Source organism: Drosophila elegans, unplaced genomic scaffold (assembly GCF_018152505.1).
Source record: "Drosophila elegans isolate 14027-0461.03 unplaced genomic scaffold, ASM1815250v1 contig_208, whole genome shotgun sequence".
NCBI lineage: Eukaryota > Metazoa > Arthropoda > Insecta > Diptera > Drosophilidae > Drosophila > Drosophila elegans.
In genome coordinates, this window is record NW_024545578.1 from 19,890,475 (window position 1) to 19,912,392 (window position 21,918).

The window sequence follows — 21,918 nt, forward strand, 5'->3', positions numbered from 1 at the left end:
ATATAAGGTAATAAAATTTAATACAATGCTTGTTTAGAAGACTTAAAAATTAAGCCCCACCTTAATTAAAGCTTTTGTATTTTCGGAACTGCAACAAGTCTTTTTTGCCTATTTTTAAAATAAGTTTTTTTTACTATGGTAAAAATCATTTGGAACCCACTCTTTTCAAACTTTTTAAAAAGAGTTATTTTCGTTGCTATCTATCGTTGATCGTTGCTCGATTATCTGAACCCTTTAGAGTTTGCAAGTGTTCGACCCCTTATACACTATATATTTATATATACTAAATCTTTTTAAATTTCCAAAACTAAACAAATTAAGATTTTCGCATTTCCCGTCTGGCTAAATCAAGTTTTAACCAATTTTCTTCAGTGCATGTGTTGCTGCTGCCGTCTTGTGAAATTTTCGTTTTATCGCACCTTTTATGGCCATTGGCCAGGCCAAAACGAAGTGGGAGCTGGTCGAGAATGATGCCGATGCCGAGGCAATGCCGATGGAGAGACTTTGGTGTGGTCACTCCTTGTGTGCATTATCGTGTCAAATGCGACAAATCCGTCTGTGGGCCGGCGGCTGCCTTTCAGCTTGCATAATTGAGCTGATAACGCGGCGGTCGTGGATGCGTGTGGGGTCCACTTTTGAGCGCTTCCTAAACGGTGGCGCCAAACATTTCGTGTTTAATATTTTTAATTAAGTTTTTAAGTGCACCCAGTAGATGGAACCCGGAGAATACCTAGACCGACGTCGACCCACTCTCTCCTCGAATGCGGATAGTTCAAAGGCAGATCGAACGATCTGGCTTCCATTCATAGAAACCTTTGCATAGATTATGCATAATGTAATCCGCGGCAGCGCGAAATAATTCACTGGCCACACGAAACCGCGTTTCAAGCTGCTTTGACTAATTTGGGCTTAGTTTTGTATTAGCGCTTTGTGTTTCTCCTCGTCTTCGATTGGATTTGTTGGCGCATAAATTTGCATCTGAAATACTGAAACAATTAAATTATGGGATTTGCACGTTTTCACCAAAAACAAAAGGGGCCAAAAATACATAAAATCTTGTCGGCGTCTGCGCTTCAGAAGTGTTTTTTTTTTAAATGCTAGCTTTTTTTTTGCTGATTTGCGGCTGGCTTCTTTTCGAAAAACGGTGGCAAAAAGCGTCAAAATTGGTAGATTATGAGATAAAAATGCAAATGGATATCGCTCACGTATTGCATTGTTAATTTGCGCTTGTTTTAATATACTTAATGAATTTTGTTGTGTAGGTTGGTCCATACCCGAAACACATACCCAAAACCGAATATCCAAATCCGGTTTGCGGTCAAAGCTGTTGATAATGATAATGAGGATAACGATGCTTTATTGAGAAGGTGTTGCCGTTCGGATTTGAATTTTATTTGCGCCACATGTTAGCGTATTGTTGTTGCCGCAGCTGCTTTTGTTGTTCTTTATTGCTAATTATAATATATTTGATTTGGTATTTAAGCTTTAAGCTATAAAAATGTTCGCATTCTCTGTTTTATGAGCCAAACAGCGTGCAAACATTTAATTAAATTGTGCGAATGAGAACAGGTCGAGGTGAGCTGTGATTAGCAATAACATTTAACACACCTTATTTTATAATATTTTAAGTATGATTTGGTGCCCTTTATTGAAGCTTATGTTGTCCGCAGTGCTGCCAAATATTGGTCAGTTGGGTTGTCAGATAAACGATAACAACAGGTAGAAACATAATTTTGTTTTGATATAACGTTTTATCAATTTCCTGCGTTTTTTTATAAGCCCAAGATATAATGTTAAATAAAGAATAATTTTTAATCGTCTTATAACCAAATTCTTTATTTAAATTGGTTTTTAGATTATACTTTTAACGCCTTTTCATCTTAATGCTAACTATTTACTCAAGAAATAATATTTTTACCATATCTGACATATTTTTAACACAAATTTACACACGAATTATACATGTATTTTACAATGGTTACAGATCTTGATAAACCATTACACTGAGAAAAAAGTGTGTATTTAAAATTTTAAAAGGAATAAAAGAACGTGCTTCTGTAAAACTTATTTGAAAGATTTTTGTTTAGCTACTAATATAACTAAACATCCAACAAGTTTAAAAAAGTACCAAATATATGTATTTGACATAAGAAAACCATGCTAATTGGACTAAAAATAATTTAAGTCTCTACTTAGTGATAACAGAGTTCCATGCCATGGTTTGAATCTGTGCTTAACATCATCAGTGCTTTTAGACATCTACCTATATTTAGAAATGAGTGAAACCGAAGTTTCTTACCCGTTGACTATTTCTTAGTGTTTAGTTTTTGGCTAGTTTTGGTAGCCCTTTGGTATAGTGTAACTTTCAAATTTCGGTCACCCTGGCTTGGAACATTCGAATATTGGCTCTTTTAAAATGGTGTTACAAACACAACCCCGGCTTAAACTTGGAATATTAAATCGGTGGACACATCTAGCAATCAATCGCTATGCTAGCAAAAGTGGTGCTAAGATCGACAAGGATTTGCTGAAGGACATGGAGGAGAGCTACAAGAAGCTGGTCGATTCCAAGTCCAAGTCGCTGCTGAAGAAGCATCTCACCAAGCAGATCTTCGACAAGCTGAAGACCCAGACGACGCCGACGTTCAACTCCACACTGATGCACTGCATCAGTTCGGGACTGTGCAACCATGACTCCGGCGTGGGTCTCTACGCTCCAGATGCGGAGGCATACAAGGTGTTCGCCGATCTTTTCGATCCCGTCATCGAGGAGTACCACAAAGGCTTCAAGAAGACGGACAAGCAGCCCAAGCCCTGTTTCGGTCAGGGCAAGGACTTCGAAAACCTGGATCCCGCCGGCAACTTCATCGTATCGACGCGGGTCCGGTGCGGAAGAGCCGTCAAAGGGTACCCCTTCAATCCCTGCCTGAGGGAACGTGATTACCTGGAGCTGGAGAGCAAGCTTTGCAAGGCACTAATGACGCTCACCTGCGAACACAGGGGCACCTACATGCCACTCACTGGAATGGACGAAGCGGTCCAGAAGCAGCTCATCGACGACCACTTTCTGTTCAAGCAGGGCGATCGGTTTTTGGCGGCCGCAGGAGCCTCTCGTTTTTGGCCAACCGGCAGGGGCATCTTCCTGAACGAGCCCAAGGACTTCATGGTCTGGTGCAACGAGGAGGACCACATTCGCGTCATCGCGATGGAGAAGGGTGGCGATCTGGGCAGGGTCTACAATCGCATGGTTGCCGGCGTGGATGCCCTGGGCAAGGAGATCGAGTTCACCAGGGACGACCGGCTTGGCTATCTGACCTTCTGTCCCACCAACCTGGGCACCTCCATTCGCGCCTCGGTGCATATTAAGCTGCCCAATCTCATGGACCAGCCGGATGAGTTGCAGAAGCTGGCCAAGGAGTACCATCTCCAGATCCGCGGCACTTCGGGGGAGCATTCGGAGGCCAAGGACGGGGTGCACGACATATCCAACCAGCGAAGGATTGGACTCACCGAGTACGAGATCATCAAGGAAATGCATGACGGGATTAAGGGCCTCATTGAAGCCGAATGCAAGGCAAAGAAAGCTTAGATTGAATGTTTGGAATGCACATTATCTTTTAGGTTCTAAATTTAACCAGTACAAAAAATCAATCCAGACTTACCTATCTTCACAAAATTATATTGTTCAAAGCAATAGTAATACTTTACCTGCAATAAATTAATTTTTTATAAAACTTTCTTAAAAAAATGCAAACTATTATAGACCTTTTTAAAATGAATCTACTTTATAATTGGGTCAAAGCACTAAGTATACTCTGAGTTTTGTTCTTCCTCAATCCTTGATCCATTCAAGACAACACAATAATTGGGTTTTTTTTTTTTTTTTTTTATTATTTTTTAATAATTTTAATTCTTTTATAAACTTAAGACTTAAAATAAAAGTATTTAAAGTTTCTTTTTTTGTTTTTGCTCGACACAGATGTCAAAATGTTTTACATTGTTTGGTTGTAATTAAGCAAATGTTTTTCTCAAATAGTTATCCGTTGTTGTTGCTGCTGCAGTGGGTGTTGTTGGTGTTGCAAGATGGGATCGCTGCCTGCGCCCGCAACCCTTTCTTAAAAAAATGCAAACTATTATAGACCTTTTTAAAATGAATCTACTTTATAATTGGGTCAAAGCACTAAGTATACTCTGAGTTTTGTTCTTCCTCAATCCTTGATCCATTCAAGACAACACAATAATTGGGTTTTTATTTTTTTTTTTTTTATTATTTTTTAATAATTTTAATTCTTTTATAAACTTAAGACTTAAAATAAAAGTATTTAAAGTTTCTTTTTTTGTTTTTGCTCGACACAGATGTCAAAATGTTTTACATTGTTTGGTTGTAATTAAGCAAATGTTATTCTCAAATAGTTATCCGTTGTTGTTGCTGCTGCAGTGGGTGTTGTTGGTGTTGCAAGATGGGATCGCTGCCTGCGCCCGCAACCCTCAAAGTATACGAAAATGCCGAAGGTCGCCGGGCTGGGACAAGTCGCTCCGCACCATCGCTACAAACTAGACATTTTTGCAGCCCGTACCGCCCAAAAGCGACAAGGCGGACGAGCCGAAGATTTCTAAGTGTTGCTGTTGGTTGTTCTTGTTGTTGTTGTTGTTGATTGTTGCGTGTGCCCCGAACTGGTGGCTCCCGTGGACAGATATTAGCTCCTTGGGGATGCACCACCAGACGGGGGGACGATGCTCGGCGGTGTGCGGGCAATTTACAGGCTCTTCTCGAGCTTGATCAGCTCGGTGATGCCATCGTACATCTCCTTGACGGCATCGAACTCGGTCAGACCCATGCGACGCTTGTTGGAGATGTCGTAGACACCGCCCTCGGCCTCGGTGTGCTCGCCGCGGGTGCCGCGCACCTGCAGGTTGTACTTGGCGGCAACCTCCTCCAGCTTGGCCTTGTTGGAGGCCAGCTTGGGCACCTTGATGTGCACGGAGGCACGGATGGTGGTGCCCAGGTTGGTGGGGCAGAAGGTCAGGAAGCCGAGACGGTCGTCGTGGCTGAAGGGCACACGCTTCTCGATCTCGTTGACGGCGGTCACCAGACGCTTGTAGATCTGGCCCAGATCACCGCCCTGCTGCATGGAGATGATGCGGAGATGGTCCTCCTCGTTGCACCAGACCAGGAAGGTCTTGGCATCGTTGTGGTAGATGCCACGGCCGCTGGGCCAGAAGCGGCAGGCATTGGCGGCCTGCAGGAAGCGATCGCCCTCCTTGAACAGGAAGTGGTCGTCGATCAGCTGCTGCTGGACGGCCTTCTCCATGCCGGTCAGGGGGTAGAACTTGCCCTTCAGCTCACCCTCCAGTCCAGACAGGGTGCTGCTCACCTTGCCCTCCATCTCCTTGTACTGGTCCTCGGTCAGGCAGGGGTTGAAGGGGTAGCCCTGCATGGAGCGGCCGCAGCGCACGCGAGTGGAGATCACGTACTCGTTGGTGGGGTCAACGTTGCCGAAGGTGGCCACATCGCCAAAGTTGGAGGCCGGGTGCTTGTCGGTCTTCTTGAAGCCACCATGGTAGTCCTCGATGATGGGGTCGAACAGATCGGCGAACACTGTGTACGACTCGGCATCGGGGGCATAGATGCCCACGCCGGAGTCGTGGTTCTCCAGGCCGGACTGGATCACATCCAGCAGGGTCGACTTGAAGGTGGGCGTGACCTTGTTCTTCAGGTTGTCGAAGACCTCCTTGGTCAGGTACTTCTTCAACAGCGACTTGGAGTCGGAGGCAGCCAGCTTGGCATAACCCTCCTCCAGTTTAGCGAGAACAGCGGCATCAACCATGGTGTCTTGTTTGCTGCAAATACACACCGAAAGAGAGACAGAAAAAAGGGGATTGACCATTAGTAAAAGGGCGTGGCTGGGGCGGTAGTTCAAGTTTTTATTGCTACGGGCTAGCTATCTCCGTTTTGTGGCGCCCAAAAGTCGGCAACATGTTTTCCTGTTTCTGTTTTCCTCGGAATCCGGCCTGTTTTGCCCCGCAATTAGTTTCGGGTTATGGCCATGTGCTCTCATACCCGACTTAAGTCTGGCACGCGACTGCCACATATACCCCCCTCTTTCCTCATTCCTTTTTACTCTCCCTAAGCCATAACCCAGCACCCAGCACCCAACACCCAACACCCATCACTCCTGTTCCCAAAACGCCCCTTTTTTAGAGGTGGTGGCTCTGGCTCTGTTCTTCGGTTGTGTCCTGCTTTCGGTGGTGGCTGACTGACTATAAAATTTTGCCGGCTGCCGCTGAATACGCAAATCGACGGCACACTATACACCCGCTCTTCCCCTTCCCCTTCCCCGACCGCCAAAGGACATGCGCACTACAACAACATGGCTACCCAGCCGAAGTCCTGGACAAAACGAAGGACCAGGGCAATAATAATTTTTCTATGCCACATTATTTTTGGCCGCTTTCAGACACAGCTCACGCACCGACACACACACACACACACACACATGACGTCAGTGCCTCCTACCCGTCACCCACCCAGGGGACATAGAGACAACTCCTGGCTAGGAGACATAAACCCCGCAAAGTCCCCGGAGCCCCGGGATACACACCCATCTCCTCCAGCGGCGGCTGCCGTGGCGGTGCCATTGGGCTCGCCATTGGCCACCTCGCCCTCGATCACCTTCTCCTTCTTGTCCTTGGAGGCGCAGAGACCCATTTTGCGTGTGGTTTTTGTAGAGTTGGTGGTGTAAAGTTTTCAAAAAACGTTTAAAAATTTGGCGTTCGCTTGGTCACAAAGTCGGTGTTTGTATATAAAAAAAACCAATCTTCGTTTGTTTGGTTGCGTTTGCAGGTAAAATGAAATCACAATGCAGCTTTGTTCTAGCTCTTCAAGGATCTCTTTGGGTGATCCACATACACTCCGTTCTTCAAACACAGACACGCTTTGCTTAACGCTATTGCTTTTGATTTTCGGTGATTGGTGCTTGGTGATTGGGATTGATTGATTCTCGTTTTAGCGGATTTAAGTTTCCGTTTTCTGGTGGTCTTCTTCGTTGGTATCAAAATATCGGACGCAACAATGTTGTATATTTTTTTTCTTCCTTTTCGAGATTCCTGCGACTCTGTGCTTTTCGCTGCTGCCGCGCCCAAATGTATACTACACTAAACAAACACTACGCGATGCTATTTGGGGGAGCAAAAGGACTTGCTGACTGCTGCTCGGCTGACTGACTACTGGAGCTGCTCTGCTCTGCTCTGTTCTGCTCTGCTCTGCACAATGTTTTAGCGCGCGCCTTTGACTCGCGAGCGTGGGACAACACACAACAGTCAGCAAAGGACGAACTTGCCAACTTCAATCGGCAAATCGAATGAAACTGCCGAGCGCCGTCGCACCCAATGGGCCCGCACTTTAGCGCCGGCATTGAGCCGCATTCAGCGCTCAGCTGGGAGATTTTTAACCCGGAGTTTCCCAGCAAGAGAGTGCTCTCAATCGAAGTGCTATACGGCTATATTTGCCCAATATTTCGGGGAGGGTCGGGTCGTATCGGGTCGAGGTTGGAGGATTGGAGGATTGGAGGGTTGAAGCAGCAGCAGCAATGCCTACCCGCAGGCGCCGGTCCAAACTGTTGCCGGATGAGCGGCAACATAATGCGGAAGGATATATTTACACGATGCGCTGGACCCACCACCAACCACCCAATGCCCATTACCCCGTGCACCCGCTCGCTGCAATTGCTACCCGAATCAATAAAGTTTATAGCACGCGACTGGCAGCTGGGAATTGTTGAGCCTCTACCTCCGCCTCTGCCTCCGCCTCCAGCCCGGGCGGTCAAGTCAACTTCAAGTGTCGGACTGGAGTGTGAAATGTGCTCTGGTAATGACAGGAATCGGGTACACGTACACTCCTTTCTCTTTTACCCCCCCTCCCCAAAGACCTCTCTTGAGTGTGTAAAAAAATCAATTACTCGGCAAATGGAAATCAAAGCCAGCTTGCAGGATTCCCAGGACAAGGACACGGGAATGGGCACTTCAAGCTTGTGAATTAACCCATTGCGGGTTGAGTTGAACTTGAGAGCAGGGAACTGGTTCCAATGTGTCGTCAGACAAACACTCATTGCATGTCTAATGCACATTAAGTCGTGAAAATATTTCGTTTATTAAACGCCGTATTTTCAGACTTTTGTTTTGTTTTGGCTAATTTCATTTGCAGCTTCAATTACTCAGCGGCGGCCAGTGGGCGATGGTGTAAGTCGGAGTGAGTGAGTAATCGCAATCGCAGCCGATCACTTACTTTTCCATTTTGCCATTTGCCATCGCCATTTGGCTTTGGCTCTGTAAATATTAATGGCGAGTTGTAAACAATTTGCCATTTTAACTGGTAGCCGGTGCAAAGTGTTTATTGTTTCGCAGTGGAAGTTTCTACATCATTTGAGAGTCATATGAGCCTTTCGTTTCATTCTGCACTGCATGAGTAATCTGAGGCTTGTTAATGTTAGTGCCTCGTAAAGATAGTGGTGGTCATTGCGATTTGCAATGTACCCAAAGGGGGCGTTGGTTGGAAACTTCTAACTTTTAAGTGGCTCCGAATCATGCCAGATAATAGTAATGACTTATTGGCCTGTCTGGAAGGCGTTGAAACTAATCAATTAACTCAAGTGCCGCCCCGATAGACAAACTGGAATTGGAGCACACAAACATGGCAGGCTAAAAACTGGGCAGGAGGAAAGCAAACCCGGTCTGAAGGCACTTAAAAGTCGGGCGGACAAATCAAATTAAGCTGACGCACAATTGAAAAAAAACTGATTTCATTATGTAACCCTCTTGATGAGCAGCGGACAGACACGGGATTCTTGGGGTGAGCAGGGACTACCGAGGGGACAGTATAACCCCCTGTAACCCCGGGGCAGGATCAGCAGAGCAGCTCTAGTGTTACGGGGTGGCTCTAATCACACACGCGTCACCAAGTCGGCTTAATTCGATTTGGGCTACTACTTAGAGCCTTTGCTTTATAACGATATCACGCACGAATTTTTTTATTTTTTGCAACCGTCAAGGCTAAGCAACAATTCGCGAATGGCTAGCGCAAATCGGCGACTGCGAGTAGGCATACACCCAATCACCTGCTGCAAATCTGGAGCTGGAGAAAGAGAGCAGGTGAGAGCCCAGAGAGAGAAGTGTGCATTTTGGCCAGGAGAGTTGGCCAGATAAGCCAGCAGTAGATAAGCTCTAAACTGCAAATCGTAAACCGTCTCGGCTGTCAGAAATGATCATTCCCAATGGAGGGATGGTGATAAGATAGCCCAGTCCGGGATTTGAGCAAATAATTCATTTCTTCTGGCCACAAGTGGTTGTTTGGCCACCATAAAACTGGCCTTAACATAACGCAACAGTATTGCAGCAACAAATCTGGGGGGAAATTGGCAATGCGAACACTAAACGGCCAGCCAGCCAGTGCAATGGGTAAGTTTATGGCCAACGGTCTGGTCTGGTCGTTCACCCGAGAAATCGCTGCAATAGTTGCCTTCGTTAATTGCGATTTTGGCCAGTCGATTGCACAAAGAAATTGGCAAGTGTACGAAAATAATTCGAAATGTATTTTCGGGAAATTGGCCGACGTGAGCGACTGCAATGGGAAATTGGGAACGGCGGGCAGTCACTCCAAACTGGTCAACGGATTTGATAAGGGGAATGGGAATGGAAAGTTTGGGCCCAAACGCCAGCATAACTGATAACCCATCCAAATGAATGTACCCAACATTCATTCACACTCTCCTTTCGACACTAATTGAATCTGGACATGGACATGGAGGCCCTTTCCGCATACAATAATTCCGGCCAATAATATTGCTGGCTGTGACATAAAGCTCTTATTAATATATATCTGGCAATATAGGGGTCCGGTTATTAGGGGTGAGTCAGGGAGCGACGGGTGTTATTAGGGCTGCTGCTGGTCACCCGCATTTACTGACGAGATTCTCCTCTTCACTCGCTATTTTTTCTCTTGCGGTCCTAATTTAATTAAAATTCTTTTGGCAAAACGTCAAAGCGGCTCACACTCAATTAGACAGCATGCAGAGAAATATAGGCACATACATATATGTAAACACTACTGAAGATGATGAAAAATAACTTTTTGCACAGCAGCAAGTGCCGCAAAATATTTGGTGCAGGCACTACCCGGATGTCGTTGATTTAAATTTGCGCTGTCTGGGAAGACAATCAGCGAAAATCATACGAGGCTTCATTAAGACATAGAAGCAGTAAAGGGTTTTAAGTAGGATGCATATTTTGTGGGGAAACGGCAAGATCTAGTAAGTGTTCACAGTGAGTGTGTGGGGAACCTAAAAATTTCTGAGAATTTCTTAATTAAATTTCATACATTTTTTTTAGAAGAACACAGAAATCTCTTTGATAGTCTTATTTTTAAAGAAGTCGTTTATATTATTACATTTTTACTACATGAGTAGTAGTTGTCGCCATCTAGCGCTTTCTACATCTGTAAAAGTAAAATATATATTACTTTCTACACAGAGTTTCCAAGTTTTTACTTTGCAAATGTAGAAAAAGGAATCAATCGTTAGAGACCAGGTTTAAGGGAAGCTTATAAGGAGCTTTTACCTCCCAGAAGGCGTAGACAACTTCCTAAAGGGAAGGGAAATAAAAAGCTCTCATTCATTCAGTAACAGTCGCTTCGAAAATATTGGTATAGCTGTTTTCTTGAAAGAACTCAAATCGTTCGAGTTGTTTACGTTTTTGTGAAATTTAAGCTATTTGTTTATTTACTGGCCGAATGATTTGCGAGAAAAATCGGCTTGGTGTTATTCGAAATTGATTGGCTGGCCCTCTGGGGAGCCGCTTCCCCTAGCCTTTCGATGATTTATGTGTGCGATTTCATTTCCTGTCTAGCCAAAGAACCCAACCCAGCTTTGATTATGCAACCTGCAACCTTTTGTTTGGCCAGGGAAAATAGAAGCGTTACCCAGTTAACTACCTAGACTGCGGGAAACGCGGATTTTCCAGCTTTGTGACAACTTAATCGTGCGGGCTTCTCGCTCGATTTTTTCCGACTCTGCCTTTTCCGTTCTTATTCAGTCGAGCGCTTTAATAGATCTCAATTGAATAATTAACAACAACGTGCCAGTGGAGAAGCAAAAAAAAATGCCCGGGGCTAACAATTTGTACAACAAATTTGCGCGATTTGTTTGCTGAATATAACAAACTGTATGATATACAAAGCCCAAATCATATACAAAGACCCTCGTAAACTTGTCAGCTGTTCACCTATATAATAATATGCTTTTGGAATTTTCGTGTGTTTTTAGGTACCTACACCTATCTACCTAGCTACCCCCTATCCATCTGTGTTCCCCGATGTGTGCTTGTGCTTGTGCTTTTGTTTTGCTTATTTGCTTTGGCGGGGTTGTATTTTTAGCGGCCGGCATTATATCAACCCGAACTAAATTTGGCTGGGTAAATTCGATCGGACGTTCCAAGTGGCTCTCAAACTGTCTTATATAATTGTCCCTCTGGGATTGCGTTGCCCTGATTTTGTGCTTGCCCAGCATTACTGGTTTAATTGTTTGAAAACGTTGATAAAATTCCTATCTGCGATTATGCAACTGCCTGGCATTGACCGCGAAAATGTTTGTTTTATTGCCGGGTAAGAACTTTTTCTTATTTATTTATAGTCGCTGTTTGTGGGCAAGTTCAAGGAGTGGAAAAAGGGAGAGGAACATAAAAAAAGCAAAGAAGCCACCCAAGTGCCAACTTAAAGTTCGTTTCGTCGCCTCTTATCTATCATTCAGTTAGAATGGCATTAGCACGGGCCAATATCTTATCGAAATCGATACAGGAACACGCTACACAGCACTTTCTAAGAGCCAACGAACGGCCGACCTTAAACTGCACCCCCGCAAACATCGGAACCCCCTCAAACGCTCATTCACTGCATTTGGCAAGCGGTACAGTCCTCCGTTCATTGGCATTTGGCCGCAAAATTGCACAACTACATGGTGTATACAAATGTGGCAGACGGACGGAGCGTCAGCGGCTGCCAGACCGTGGCAGCAGGGCCAAACAAGTTTTTGCTGCTGGCTGGCGAAATAAAAAAGAATCTGAAACTGCATAGCTATAAACTTAAAGCTTGATAGCCTATAGCCGCCCGTATAAATTTCTTTTCGCCGGTAACCGGTTTTCGGATTGCAAAAATGCATTGCATGACTCAACTGGGGATGTGAAAATTTAACACACGCACAGATTCAAACTCAATAGCGGGAGAATATTAATAAATAGCCGTAAGAATTAATTAATAGAATTCACTTGCTTGCCACAAAATGGTTAAATTTATTTAATTTAAAGGCATTTCACTGTTTTGTATTTAAATTTTCATGTAAGCTCAAGGATTGAAATCTAAAAGTTGTTCACTGTTTCGATTGCAAAAATATAAAAAAATTAAACTTTTAGTTGGCACACAATTATTATAATTTAAAGACAAACCCGAAAAATATAAAACTAGAAATAGTTTTCAGTTTTTAATTAATTAAATTAATAAATTTAATTTTACCACTCTTAAATTTAAGAGAAATAAATTTAAATCAAATAAAGGTTTCAAAAATTCAAAAAAATTATCTGAATTGCTCATAGTATTTATATCTCATCATTTTCAATCCAAAAGCAGCACAAAGCATTTAATTGCCAATAAAATTAAACCTCCAAATTCAATTCACTGTTTTTAATGGATATTAAACTGCGAAAATCTACACAAGTCCCGAAAATGTACACAAGCCCCTTAAGTTAACGATTGAAATTTAAAAGCCATTCACTGTTGCAAAAATTTGAAATGGGGAAAATTTAACTTTCATTTGCCATAAATCCGTAATACAAAAGATTTAAATCTTAAGTTTTTAAACGAGAAATTCAATTAGACTACAAATTCACTGTATATTGATTGCCATTTATTTTTAAGGTGCCACAAAACGGTTAAATTAAAGATTAAACTGTATCTGTGAGGTACTTTAACGTCTGAAAATTTCACTTGACTTGCAATTATTATCTTTGGAGAACGGCTCACCTTTGCAACCGTAGAATTCAACGTCCAACGATACAATGATCAGAATATTCTGTTCTTTAACCCAACTGACTGCAGTCGGTGCTTCATAGCGCCAAAGTTGGCAGAGGCAGCGACTGCGGCAGCGGCAGAGGCACCCTTCCTTCTTTCACTTTCAAACTACACGAACGAAAATATTCACACAGACGCCAAATCCAAAGAGCGACAGAGAGCAAAAGCTGCCTACTAGCTGCCTCCTGGCTCCTCTGCCACCGCCTCTGCCAGCGTTGTGGCATGCACGGAAACAAACAAACTTTTAATAAAAAAAATTCAAAATTTTTTTTTTCAAAGAAACTAAAAATCTATTGTTTTCATAATTCAATATTTAAATTTTTTTATTAAATATACATTAAATAAAATTATATTTCCAATTACCAAATCATAATATCATATCAACTTTTGTTCTCTGTGTACGTAGGGAGTGGTGCCTATGTATTGGTAGCCGCCGACGATTGACGTAGGACGTGACGTATGACTAAAAAGTAGAAAGGTAAAGCTCTCTCGCACACACACACAGCAAAGGAAAGCTCACTCGCCAAAGAAAGAAAAGGAAAGTGTTCGCTTCGCAAACAGCTAGAAAACTGCATTGCTCCATGCGTGAGTGGGAGCGAGAGGGCAGAGAGGAGCACCGACTTCTTGCAGCCGCAAATCAAAAATATTATGTTTGTGTGCTGCACTTGGTGGGTGTGCCACACACACTCACACAACCGCATACTCAAGGAGCGGTCTCATCGCTTAATTATGACTAGACTTCGCCGACAGCAAACGGAATGAAATGATATGGTATGATGAGCGTTGAAAGTAATCAAGGCAAGTGGCACAATTGCACCAGTAAACAGTCACTCCTTCAATGAGAAGCGCAAATATTCGGAATGGAATCCAGCTCACAAGATCCGAGCTTAAGCTGATGAATAAACAACCAAAACGAACGAAGCACAGAAACCCAATTGTTTGTCCAGATGACAAAATATAATATAACTTGTATATCCAAAGTTATTTCTAAAGATTTGTTCTGTGAAAAAACACACATATTACTGTCCCTTTGTCAGATTACCACTGCCAAAATAATTAAATTTGAGTGATTTACATAAATTTTTTCATTTTTAAAACACCGGTTAAAAAAATGTTTGCTTTAGTAATAATTAATTATTTTTAACTCTCATTTCTGGTACGTTTTTTTATAGGAGTAAGCTAATTCTTATTCACTTATTTTTACAATTTATGAAGTTTATGAACATTTAAAAATAATTTTTCAGTTTTATTGTCACAGCGAAGTCTTTAAGAAAATTTTAGTCAATAAGGATGGACTGTAATGAAAATAGCATGATTTATAATATATATCAACACCTAGAACGTATAGAAAAAAATCTGTTGTTTTTGGCCAAATAGAAAACAAACACAACGTTGCTGTCATAAATTTCGGCACTAATACCGCAATATAAAATGAAAAATGTTGTGCTGTTAAATGTAAAAGATTTAAACAAATTCGGGGGAGATTCGATAAATACTAAAGACACATAGATGTGGCCAACTTAACTATAATTTTCAGTTTTGTTATTCAGATACCTAATTTGCACGGATCCCAAAATTTTTCCCTTGCCATATTTCAAACAAATAAACACCATCTATTATAATCGTTTACACAATCTTTAACAAAAGTCTTGAACTTGATATTGAATTCTCAGACAAATCATCTGAATCTTTTGGGTAACCCATACATATGCCTAACATACATATGTTGTGTTATCGAAGCGAACATATTCATTTGTTACTAACGAAAACTGAGGGAAAATATTTGAAAAGTTGCCAACAAAATTTATGCAACGCGCAGCAAACATCGAAAGATTTTAAGACACCTAACCCATCTATCTACGTGTGTTGTTTTTCAAAAAACGCAAAACTTTTGCTTTTCATCAGAACACGAATTTTCCACTGGCGGATATTAAAATACATATCAAACCGCCATTCCAACAATCAAATTATATACGTTTAAGAAATATGTACAAATTAATTCTTTATATATATTAAATGAAAGCCAGGCTACAGCAGCCACGCAGGATGCTTATATAATCCAGAAATGTTGTCGCCTCTGCTCTTTCTTGAAAAGTTTGCGCATTTTCAATTTTTACTTTGGTAACTGTCACTTCTGCCCCGCCTGTTTTCGTTTTCATTTTCAATTGCTGCCGTCAAGTGGCGCTGAGATTACGTAAATGCGCCCAGCAGCTTTTCCATTCCACAGCGACTCCTAACCACCAAGCAACCAACCCATCAACCAGCTGGCAGCCTTTGGGGGCTGGTGCCGCGTAGGATTTCACATAGAACAATAGACCTAAACCCCAACTAACAAGTGGGGGAAAAGCGAAATGGCATGTACTATACTGGGCTGACCTTGAAAAGCTTGCGAAACAAGCTCGCGGATATGTAGATACAATAGCAGCCACTGGCGATTTCGTTACTGTTGACACACAGTTGAGAAAGCACTTAGCATATGGGGGTATAGAACGTACAGAGCGGGTCATTTTTATAGGCCCTATGGTTGTCTTTCTTAAAATATATTTACCACACTAATCGACTATTTTTCGAGAAGGTTTAAAATTACTTTTTTGTTACTTATACGATAAATATTTATTTTTTGTGTCCAAATTAGAGAGAAATAAACCAGGGTATTGTATTTCAAATAAGTATGCCTGCCAAAAGCCTTTATAAATTCTTCCAAGTTCACAAAGTTAATATTTTACCCGCAACTGTATGTATATCTTTTTAAGAGATTAGTGTAGAACTGAGGCTGCATGTGACGAGCCTACAGTAAGCTAAGTCCCGCTTGATTCCTCAGATGTGATCGCTTACACACTAAGCCTCGACATACGCGATCTTTATCCGCACATCTGACGAATCGAAACAACTTGCATAACTTTCTCGAACGTATGAATGGTGGGCAATGTTTATAGTAGCATTTAGTCATTGACTGATTGCGACCCCTGTGGAGGCCAGCGATCGAGAATGTAGCTGCAAAAACGAAAGCCAAAAATGAGTAAACCATTTGAAATATGTGTTATTAATTAGTTCAATTTGCGGCCAACGAAGCACGAGCCCAACTTAATGCCCAGTGCCCGCTATCCGGGCAATTAGCTGTGAAATTACTGCTTCAAAATGGAACGGAGGAGGAGCTCTAGCACTAGCAAAGCAGTGGCTAATTATCCACGGATTGCAACAGATTATAGCCATAAAATGAAACGAAAACGCATATATGCTAAAAGCTCTGTTCTGTTGTCAACTTTCCATCTGTGTTTCGGCTCTTGCCTTTTGTTTGCTAAACAATATTTTGGCAGAACATCAAAAGCGACGCTTGCCAAAAGCAATTTTTTGCACAGACGCGAGCCAAGTGCTTAAAATATATATCCGTACATATGTACAGGCAAATTATACTTATGCATATATATGAGGGTACATCAAACAAGACACCTAAATGAAGACCTCTGTCCATCAGGAACTTCAGGCATTATGAAAGAGGGCCCAAAGGCGGATCAGATATGAGGCATGACGCCAGGCTAAAATGGGATCTATCCGCAGCAGGAGGCAAATATTGCTGCTGCCGGGCTAATCTGATGCATATGAACAATGAAACGTAACGAAATGTGTGTACGTTGTCGCGCCACAACAGCCAGCCTCTGCTGCGTTTCCAAATATAAATAAACTTTGCATGGGGGAGATCATGTGACCCGACTACAGGCGACGCGACAGGTCTCATAATGGCCCGTCAGAGGCACGTCATTACGATTTCCATTTCTCGTGGGCAGCCTGCCAAAAACTAATAAACCTGCCTCGCAGGGCGGCCAGAGATCCTTGAACACCTGACAACATTGGGGCAAGGACAAGTCGGCAGGGCTTGCGTGCCCCAAGGTTTTCTTCGATTAATATTAATGGAAAATCAATTGCGCGCAATTAGAGGAAGTGGAGACCAAACACATGGCGATGTTGAGGTTCATAAATAAACTGTAAACTGCACATGCAGGACCAGATCCCAAACTGGCGACGCCATGTGAGTAGTCGACTTGACTTGAGCTGTCCGCCCAAGCACAGAACATGAGACAAAAATAACAGCAAATTGTGGTCTCCACCCATAGCCATCATCATCATCATCATCATCATCATCATCATCATGCTGGTGATCCAACGAATTTGCTGACGCTGCACCGTTGTGTCGCCAAGCAAGCGGCTGTCTTTCTGCCGCATGGCAACTATTTTCGCCCGTTGAAGAGAAGTCATCCGAGTGCATTGAACCCACTTCCCACCATGGCAGATGCGGAAAAATTAAATTTAAAAACTCAAAAGTTACCGAAATAAAACCAAAAGAACGCTATAGCTGAGTGGCCTCAACTTAGAGATACCTGCTACTAACTGCTATGGGTTAAAATTCGTGGCCTACCTTCACGCGTGTATTTTATATAAGCTCGGCATAACCAATAAATTATAAAATTTGTTAGAAATCTAGATATTTGCAATACTATCTACAATCTATACAATAAAAAAAAAAATTACAAGATTCAAAAGAAACAAAATATTGACTTCATAGGTAGTCTATACCATAAAGAGTAGGGAAAGCATTTATCTTTATATGACTTAGCATTAGTAAGTAGCCTATACCTTTGTACGACTACAAGAAACGAGTATAACAACTCAAAATTAAAAAAAATTAAAACAAGAAACTAAAGGATTTAAGACTTACCGCTCGCCCAGCTGCTGTGCCTCCTTAATGGACTGGATGAAGGCATTGGTCTCGCCCTTGATGAAGTCGTTGCTGGCATCCTTGGGCGTCGGGAGCACCTTCTCGGGCGCCTGCCGGCCGCCCAAAACACGTTCATCCACACTTCCGGGCCCACTGCCATTGGCTGCATTGCCATTTTGGCCATTTGTGCTGGCCTCGCTCAAGGATTTGGGCAATGGGATGGGCATCTTGTCGGCTTGTTTCGGCGGACTACTGGGTTTGGCTGGTAAAGTTGGTTTGGGCGGGGTAACAACGGGTGCGGGAGCAGGTTCTGCTTTGGGTTTCGGTGCGGGTGCTTCCTCTTTCGGGGGAACAGGTGCTGGAGCAGGAACTGGAACCGGTGTGGGTTTGGGTGCTACAACAGGCGCTGGTTTTGGGGGCTCTGGCGTTGGGGCAGGAACTGCAGCGGGTTTTGGAACTGGAGCTGGAGCGGATTCCTTGGCGGGAGTGGGATTTGCCGGCTTGTTGTCTAGCGCTTGCGCTGCAGGCTTGTTAGAACTAAATAACCAAGCTAAACGTTTGCTACAAATAAAAAGGTAAATAACAAAAGAAAATCAGAATAAATAATAATTAAATTGCAAAATAACCAATAAACTAAAGTGCACTACGAATAAAATAAATTTAATTGCAAGTTAAATGTCTAAATCAGGATATTTTGGCGTTGAAATTATCAGCAATTTATAGCAAGATACTCCTAAATACCTAATAATCGCTTTTATGCAATGTCTACTGTAGCATCTTTTCACTGAATTTTCCAGAAACTACCAGAACGAAAGCAACCAAGCGCGTCGCTATTGAAAATGCACTTTTCGCTAATTATTTCCACTATTATCCGACCTACCTTCAACTCTAGGCAATGCACACAGTCGAAATCCAATAAATGGCAATCAGTTTACACGAAAACCAGGTTATTTATTAGCAAATCAAAACTTAATTGCAGTCCACGTCCTAATTGACCGAATGACAAAAGTAAAAGGGACAATGCAAAGTGACAAGCAGTGTGACCACACCCAAATTTATTGTAAGCTTACGAGGTCACTAAACACAGCTAACTGTAGGGTTGATTAATTTTCCAATAATTACTTTTTTGTTGTAAAATATTCTGTTGAAAGTATATGTACACATATTTAATTATTATATTATTATGTCTCTCAGGTAATCCGAAAGAGTAAGAAGTTTTGGTTAATAACAAATGACAGCTCTACAGTTTATCAGATAATTTTTTTTTTCATGGATTTTCTCATTAAATGGATAGGATTTTAACAAGTTTAATAAAAGAAACCAAAATAATTTTTTAAATGGTAAATGCTAGAAAATGGGCTAGAAATTCTGAAAAATTTAAAGCCATCTTTTTGCATCCGTAGATATATAGTTTCCCTTAAAACATATTTTTATTAAAGTTTAAGTAATTAATGTGGTCACACTTGTCACCTTTCATGAGAATTCCGGAGCAGCCCTGTTTTTTAAATAAAGTTCAAATTTTAACATAAGAAACGTAAAATCATTTTTTGTTTTGAAGGTAAAAATAAAATTCAGACCTCTGTATTAAAGTTCGAATATTACAAGTTTAATAGAGATTGAGGGTCCCTTAGGGCCCCAAAGCTCTTTTTAACCCACAACTTGGCAAGCAAAGCGAAATACTTTTGCCCATTAAAACCAACGTAATAGAGCCAATTATTTATTTTGTTATACGAAAAGGCGTTACCCGATAAGAGGCGTGGCACTAGGGCCATAACATTGTAGTGCTTTGATGCCCCTAAAGTGTCGTAACCGCAAATTCACCCATTTTCCTTCCGAGTTACGAAATTACTTTCTCCACTCCCCCATTTCTCGCTGGGAGACGCCGGCATTTCTCTTGTCACGTAGGCCAAATGGGCTATACGCTGGCGAAAAACTTATGCGGCAAATAGATAAGCAAATAAACGAGCTCCACCCGGCTCACAAACACCAAGAAAAACAGGGCCAAAAAGCCGGCTGTGGCTGAGAACGGAAAAAACTAATACCGCTCCAAACTTCAATTATCACTTTCATTATTACGCTAATTGCCGGTAGATAACAACTGGACGCTCAACGTTTATTTATTTTTTGTTGCCCAAAATTGCGAATTCGGTTTCGCACATATGCAAACGAGAGTGTGTTTGTGCGGAGAGCTGATTGCACTTATCACGAATGAGAGTTAGAGCCTCAAAAGCCGGTTGTTGGGGGAGCTCGACGAGATCGGGGGAGTGCGAGGGTGGAAACCGGGCTGATAGTTCGTCATGTGACAGTGCTAGGTGACTAACTTTGTTGCCAAATGCACGGAGATTGAATAGTGACATTTAGCACCTCCCAACCATAACGATCGTTTCGCAACATGCGCGGAAATAGAAATCTAGATTGGGCTAATTCATCAACTGATACCGATTAGATTATCGGTTTTGCAATGATTGCGACCGAAATTGCGACAAAAGTTATCTCAAAGATTTATGCAATGCAAGAATAAAGGCTTCTCTTGAAAAAAATCGGTTATACTTATGGAATTGGTAAAATTATTAATAGGTTGAAGCAATTCTTATAAGAAATTAAGGAATTCTTTTTAACTTTTTAGAACATTTTTACGGCTAATTGATAATTTCAGTTCTAAAAAATAAAAGGTATAAATAAGAAACAACCATAAAAGGCTTAGTACATACAATCATTGAATGAAGATCATTACTCTTTTTTTAAGCCATGAACTAATGTAACTTTTTAGGGATAGAGAGGGGCAATCAATTCCTTGAGGACTTACCCTTAAAAGCCTTTAATTACGCCCCAAATATTTAACTTTACATGGATTCTACACAAACACCCACTACCTATCCCAAAAGTAGGCACCAAAATACCTCCATACGCCCTGTGGGCCTTCAGTGATTTTCAAACTGTAGAAAAAAACCCCCTTGCACTTACCGTATTTCATCGACCGCAAAAGTTAAGTACCACAAAGCAAACATTTTGTATTAGCTGAAAATAAGACAGAATAGAATGAGTAAATAGTTTAGTGAATTCGTAAGCGATTTGGCCGTTAATTTATACGAATTAATTGCACTCTAAATGGCAATTTCCACTGCTTATGCACTTGTTGGACTGTCACTGAATCACCGACCGACCTCGAAAAGCGCAACAAATGACGTCGTCATGAGGCAATGCTAAAAACTCAATCGAGCGCCTCGCTCATCAGGAAAGTAAGTTCCAGAGAGTCAGAGCTCAATTAAGAGCCGAGAAATGGAGATAAAAGACAGTCGGCGAACCACCAGCGAAAAGACAGCAGTGCAAATATGCCGGCATTATTCAAGGTTTATTTATAAACAAAAAGCGCGCATGGATGTGCGAACTGCCGTAGAGCAGAATGCAAAATGCAGAATGCCAAATTCGCAGAGCGTCAAGCGCCGAGGCACGTGAACGCCGAGACTTCTGGGCATTCGGCCAGAGATCAGCACACGGAAAAAATGGGGTCATAAATGGAACTTTTAATAGAAAACTTTTATATATTTAATTAAAAAAATTATATAATTTTTAATTTTTTTTCAACCATAGGTTAAATATTACCATATTCCCTATGTTTTAATTTTAAAGTTTAAGGGTATTGATTTTAAAATAAAATCGGATTAATATACTAAGATAACGATTACTTCCTAGCCCAGAAAAAAAAAATTCATTGATTTTAGATAAAAATTTACTTAATTTTAGGAATAATTGCCTTGAATTAACGCCCTTAATACAAAATTTAAGAAACAAGACCGAAAACGACAGTTGAGGCTATTGCCTTATTTTAAGAAAATATTTGGTATTGCAAAATGTAAGCGTAATATAATAAAATAAATTCGTTTGCAATCTTTAAATTGTTTGCAATCCTTAAAGAAGTAAAAAATAGTTTTCCGTGTACTGCAGATCAATTTGTGAAAAGGGGTATTTTTTTGCACCGGATGGCGCCCAATAGTCGAAAGGGTTCTAAATTTAGACCGTTCCGCCATCGATCAATTATGAGTATTTTTTGCGCTGATTGCAAACCCCTGAGCTTTGTTTATCCCACGGATTT

The 21,918-nt window shown here is 41.7% G+C and overlaps 2 protein-coding genes and 1 long non-coding RNA gene across 4 annotated transcripts; 2 read left to right on the top strand and 1 right to left on the bottom strand.

Moving 5' to 3' along the window:
• The first annotated feature begins 2,353 nt into the window (after positions 1-2,353).
• LOC108142427 (arginine kinase) lies at positions 2,354-3,748 on the top strand. The gene has a single exon (XM_017266287.2). The coding sequence runs from the start codon at positions 2,417-2,419 to the stop codon at positions 3,587-3,589; it is 1,173 nt and encodes a 390-aa protein (XP_017121776.1). The 5' UTR covers positions 2,354-2,416; the 3' UTR covers positions 3,590-3,748.
• An 893-nt stretch (positions 3,749-4,641) lies between these two features.
• Positions 4,642-20,843, bottom strand: LOC108142426 (arginine kinase). 2 transcript variants are annotated; one of them, XM_017266285.2, is made up of 3 exons: positions 20,790-20,843; positions 17,826-18,386; positions 4,642-5,841 (listed from the first exon to the last, which is right to left on the bottom strand). In XM_017266285.2, the coding sequence occupies exons 1-3, from the start codon at positions 20,831-20,833 to the stop codon at positions 4,758-4,760; spliced, it is 1,689 nt and encodes a 562-aa protein (XP_017121774.1). In that variant the 5' UTR covers positions 20,834-20,843; the 3' UTR covers positions 4,642-4,757. The 2 variants fall into 2 exon arrangements, with proteins under 2 accessions (XP_017121774.1, XP_017121775.1); XM_017266286.2 differs by lacking the exons at positions 17,826-18,386; positions 20,790-20,843 and adding an exon at positions 6,603-7,072.
• LOC121467125 lies at positions 14,290-17,590 on the top strand. The gene is made up of 2 exons (XR_005977260.1): positions 14,290-17,138; positions 17,224-17,590. It is a non-coding gene; the product is annotated as an uncharacterized LOC121467125 (long non-coding RNA).
• Positions 20,844-21,918: the final 1,075 nt, after the last annotated feature.

Excerpts from the sequence above, each read along its gene's own strand:
- LOC108142427 (XM_017266287.2), top strand. The coding sequence starts at position 2,417 with ATGGTGTTACAAACACAACCCCGGCTTAAACTTGGAATATTAAATCGG.
- LOC108142426 (XM_017266285.2), bottom strand. The coding sequence starts at position 20,833 with ATGTTTGCTTTGTGGTACTTAACTTTTGCGGTCGATGAAATACG. Across the intron at positions 18,387-20,789 it reads TTTGCGGTCGATGAAATACG|CAAACGTTTAGCTTGGTTAT; the intron begins GTAAGTGCAAGG and ends TTTTATTTGTAG. Across the intron at positions 5,842-17,825 it reads GCACAGCAGCTGGGCGAGCG|CAAACAAGACACCATGGTTG; the intron begins GTAAGTCTTAAA and ends GTGTATTTGCAG.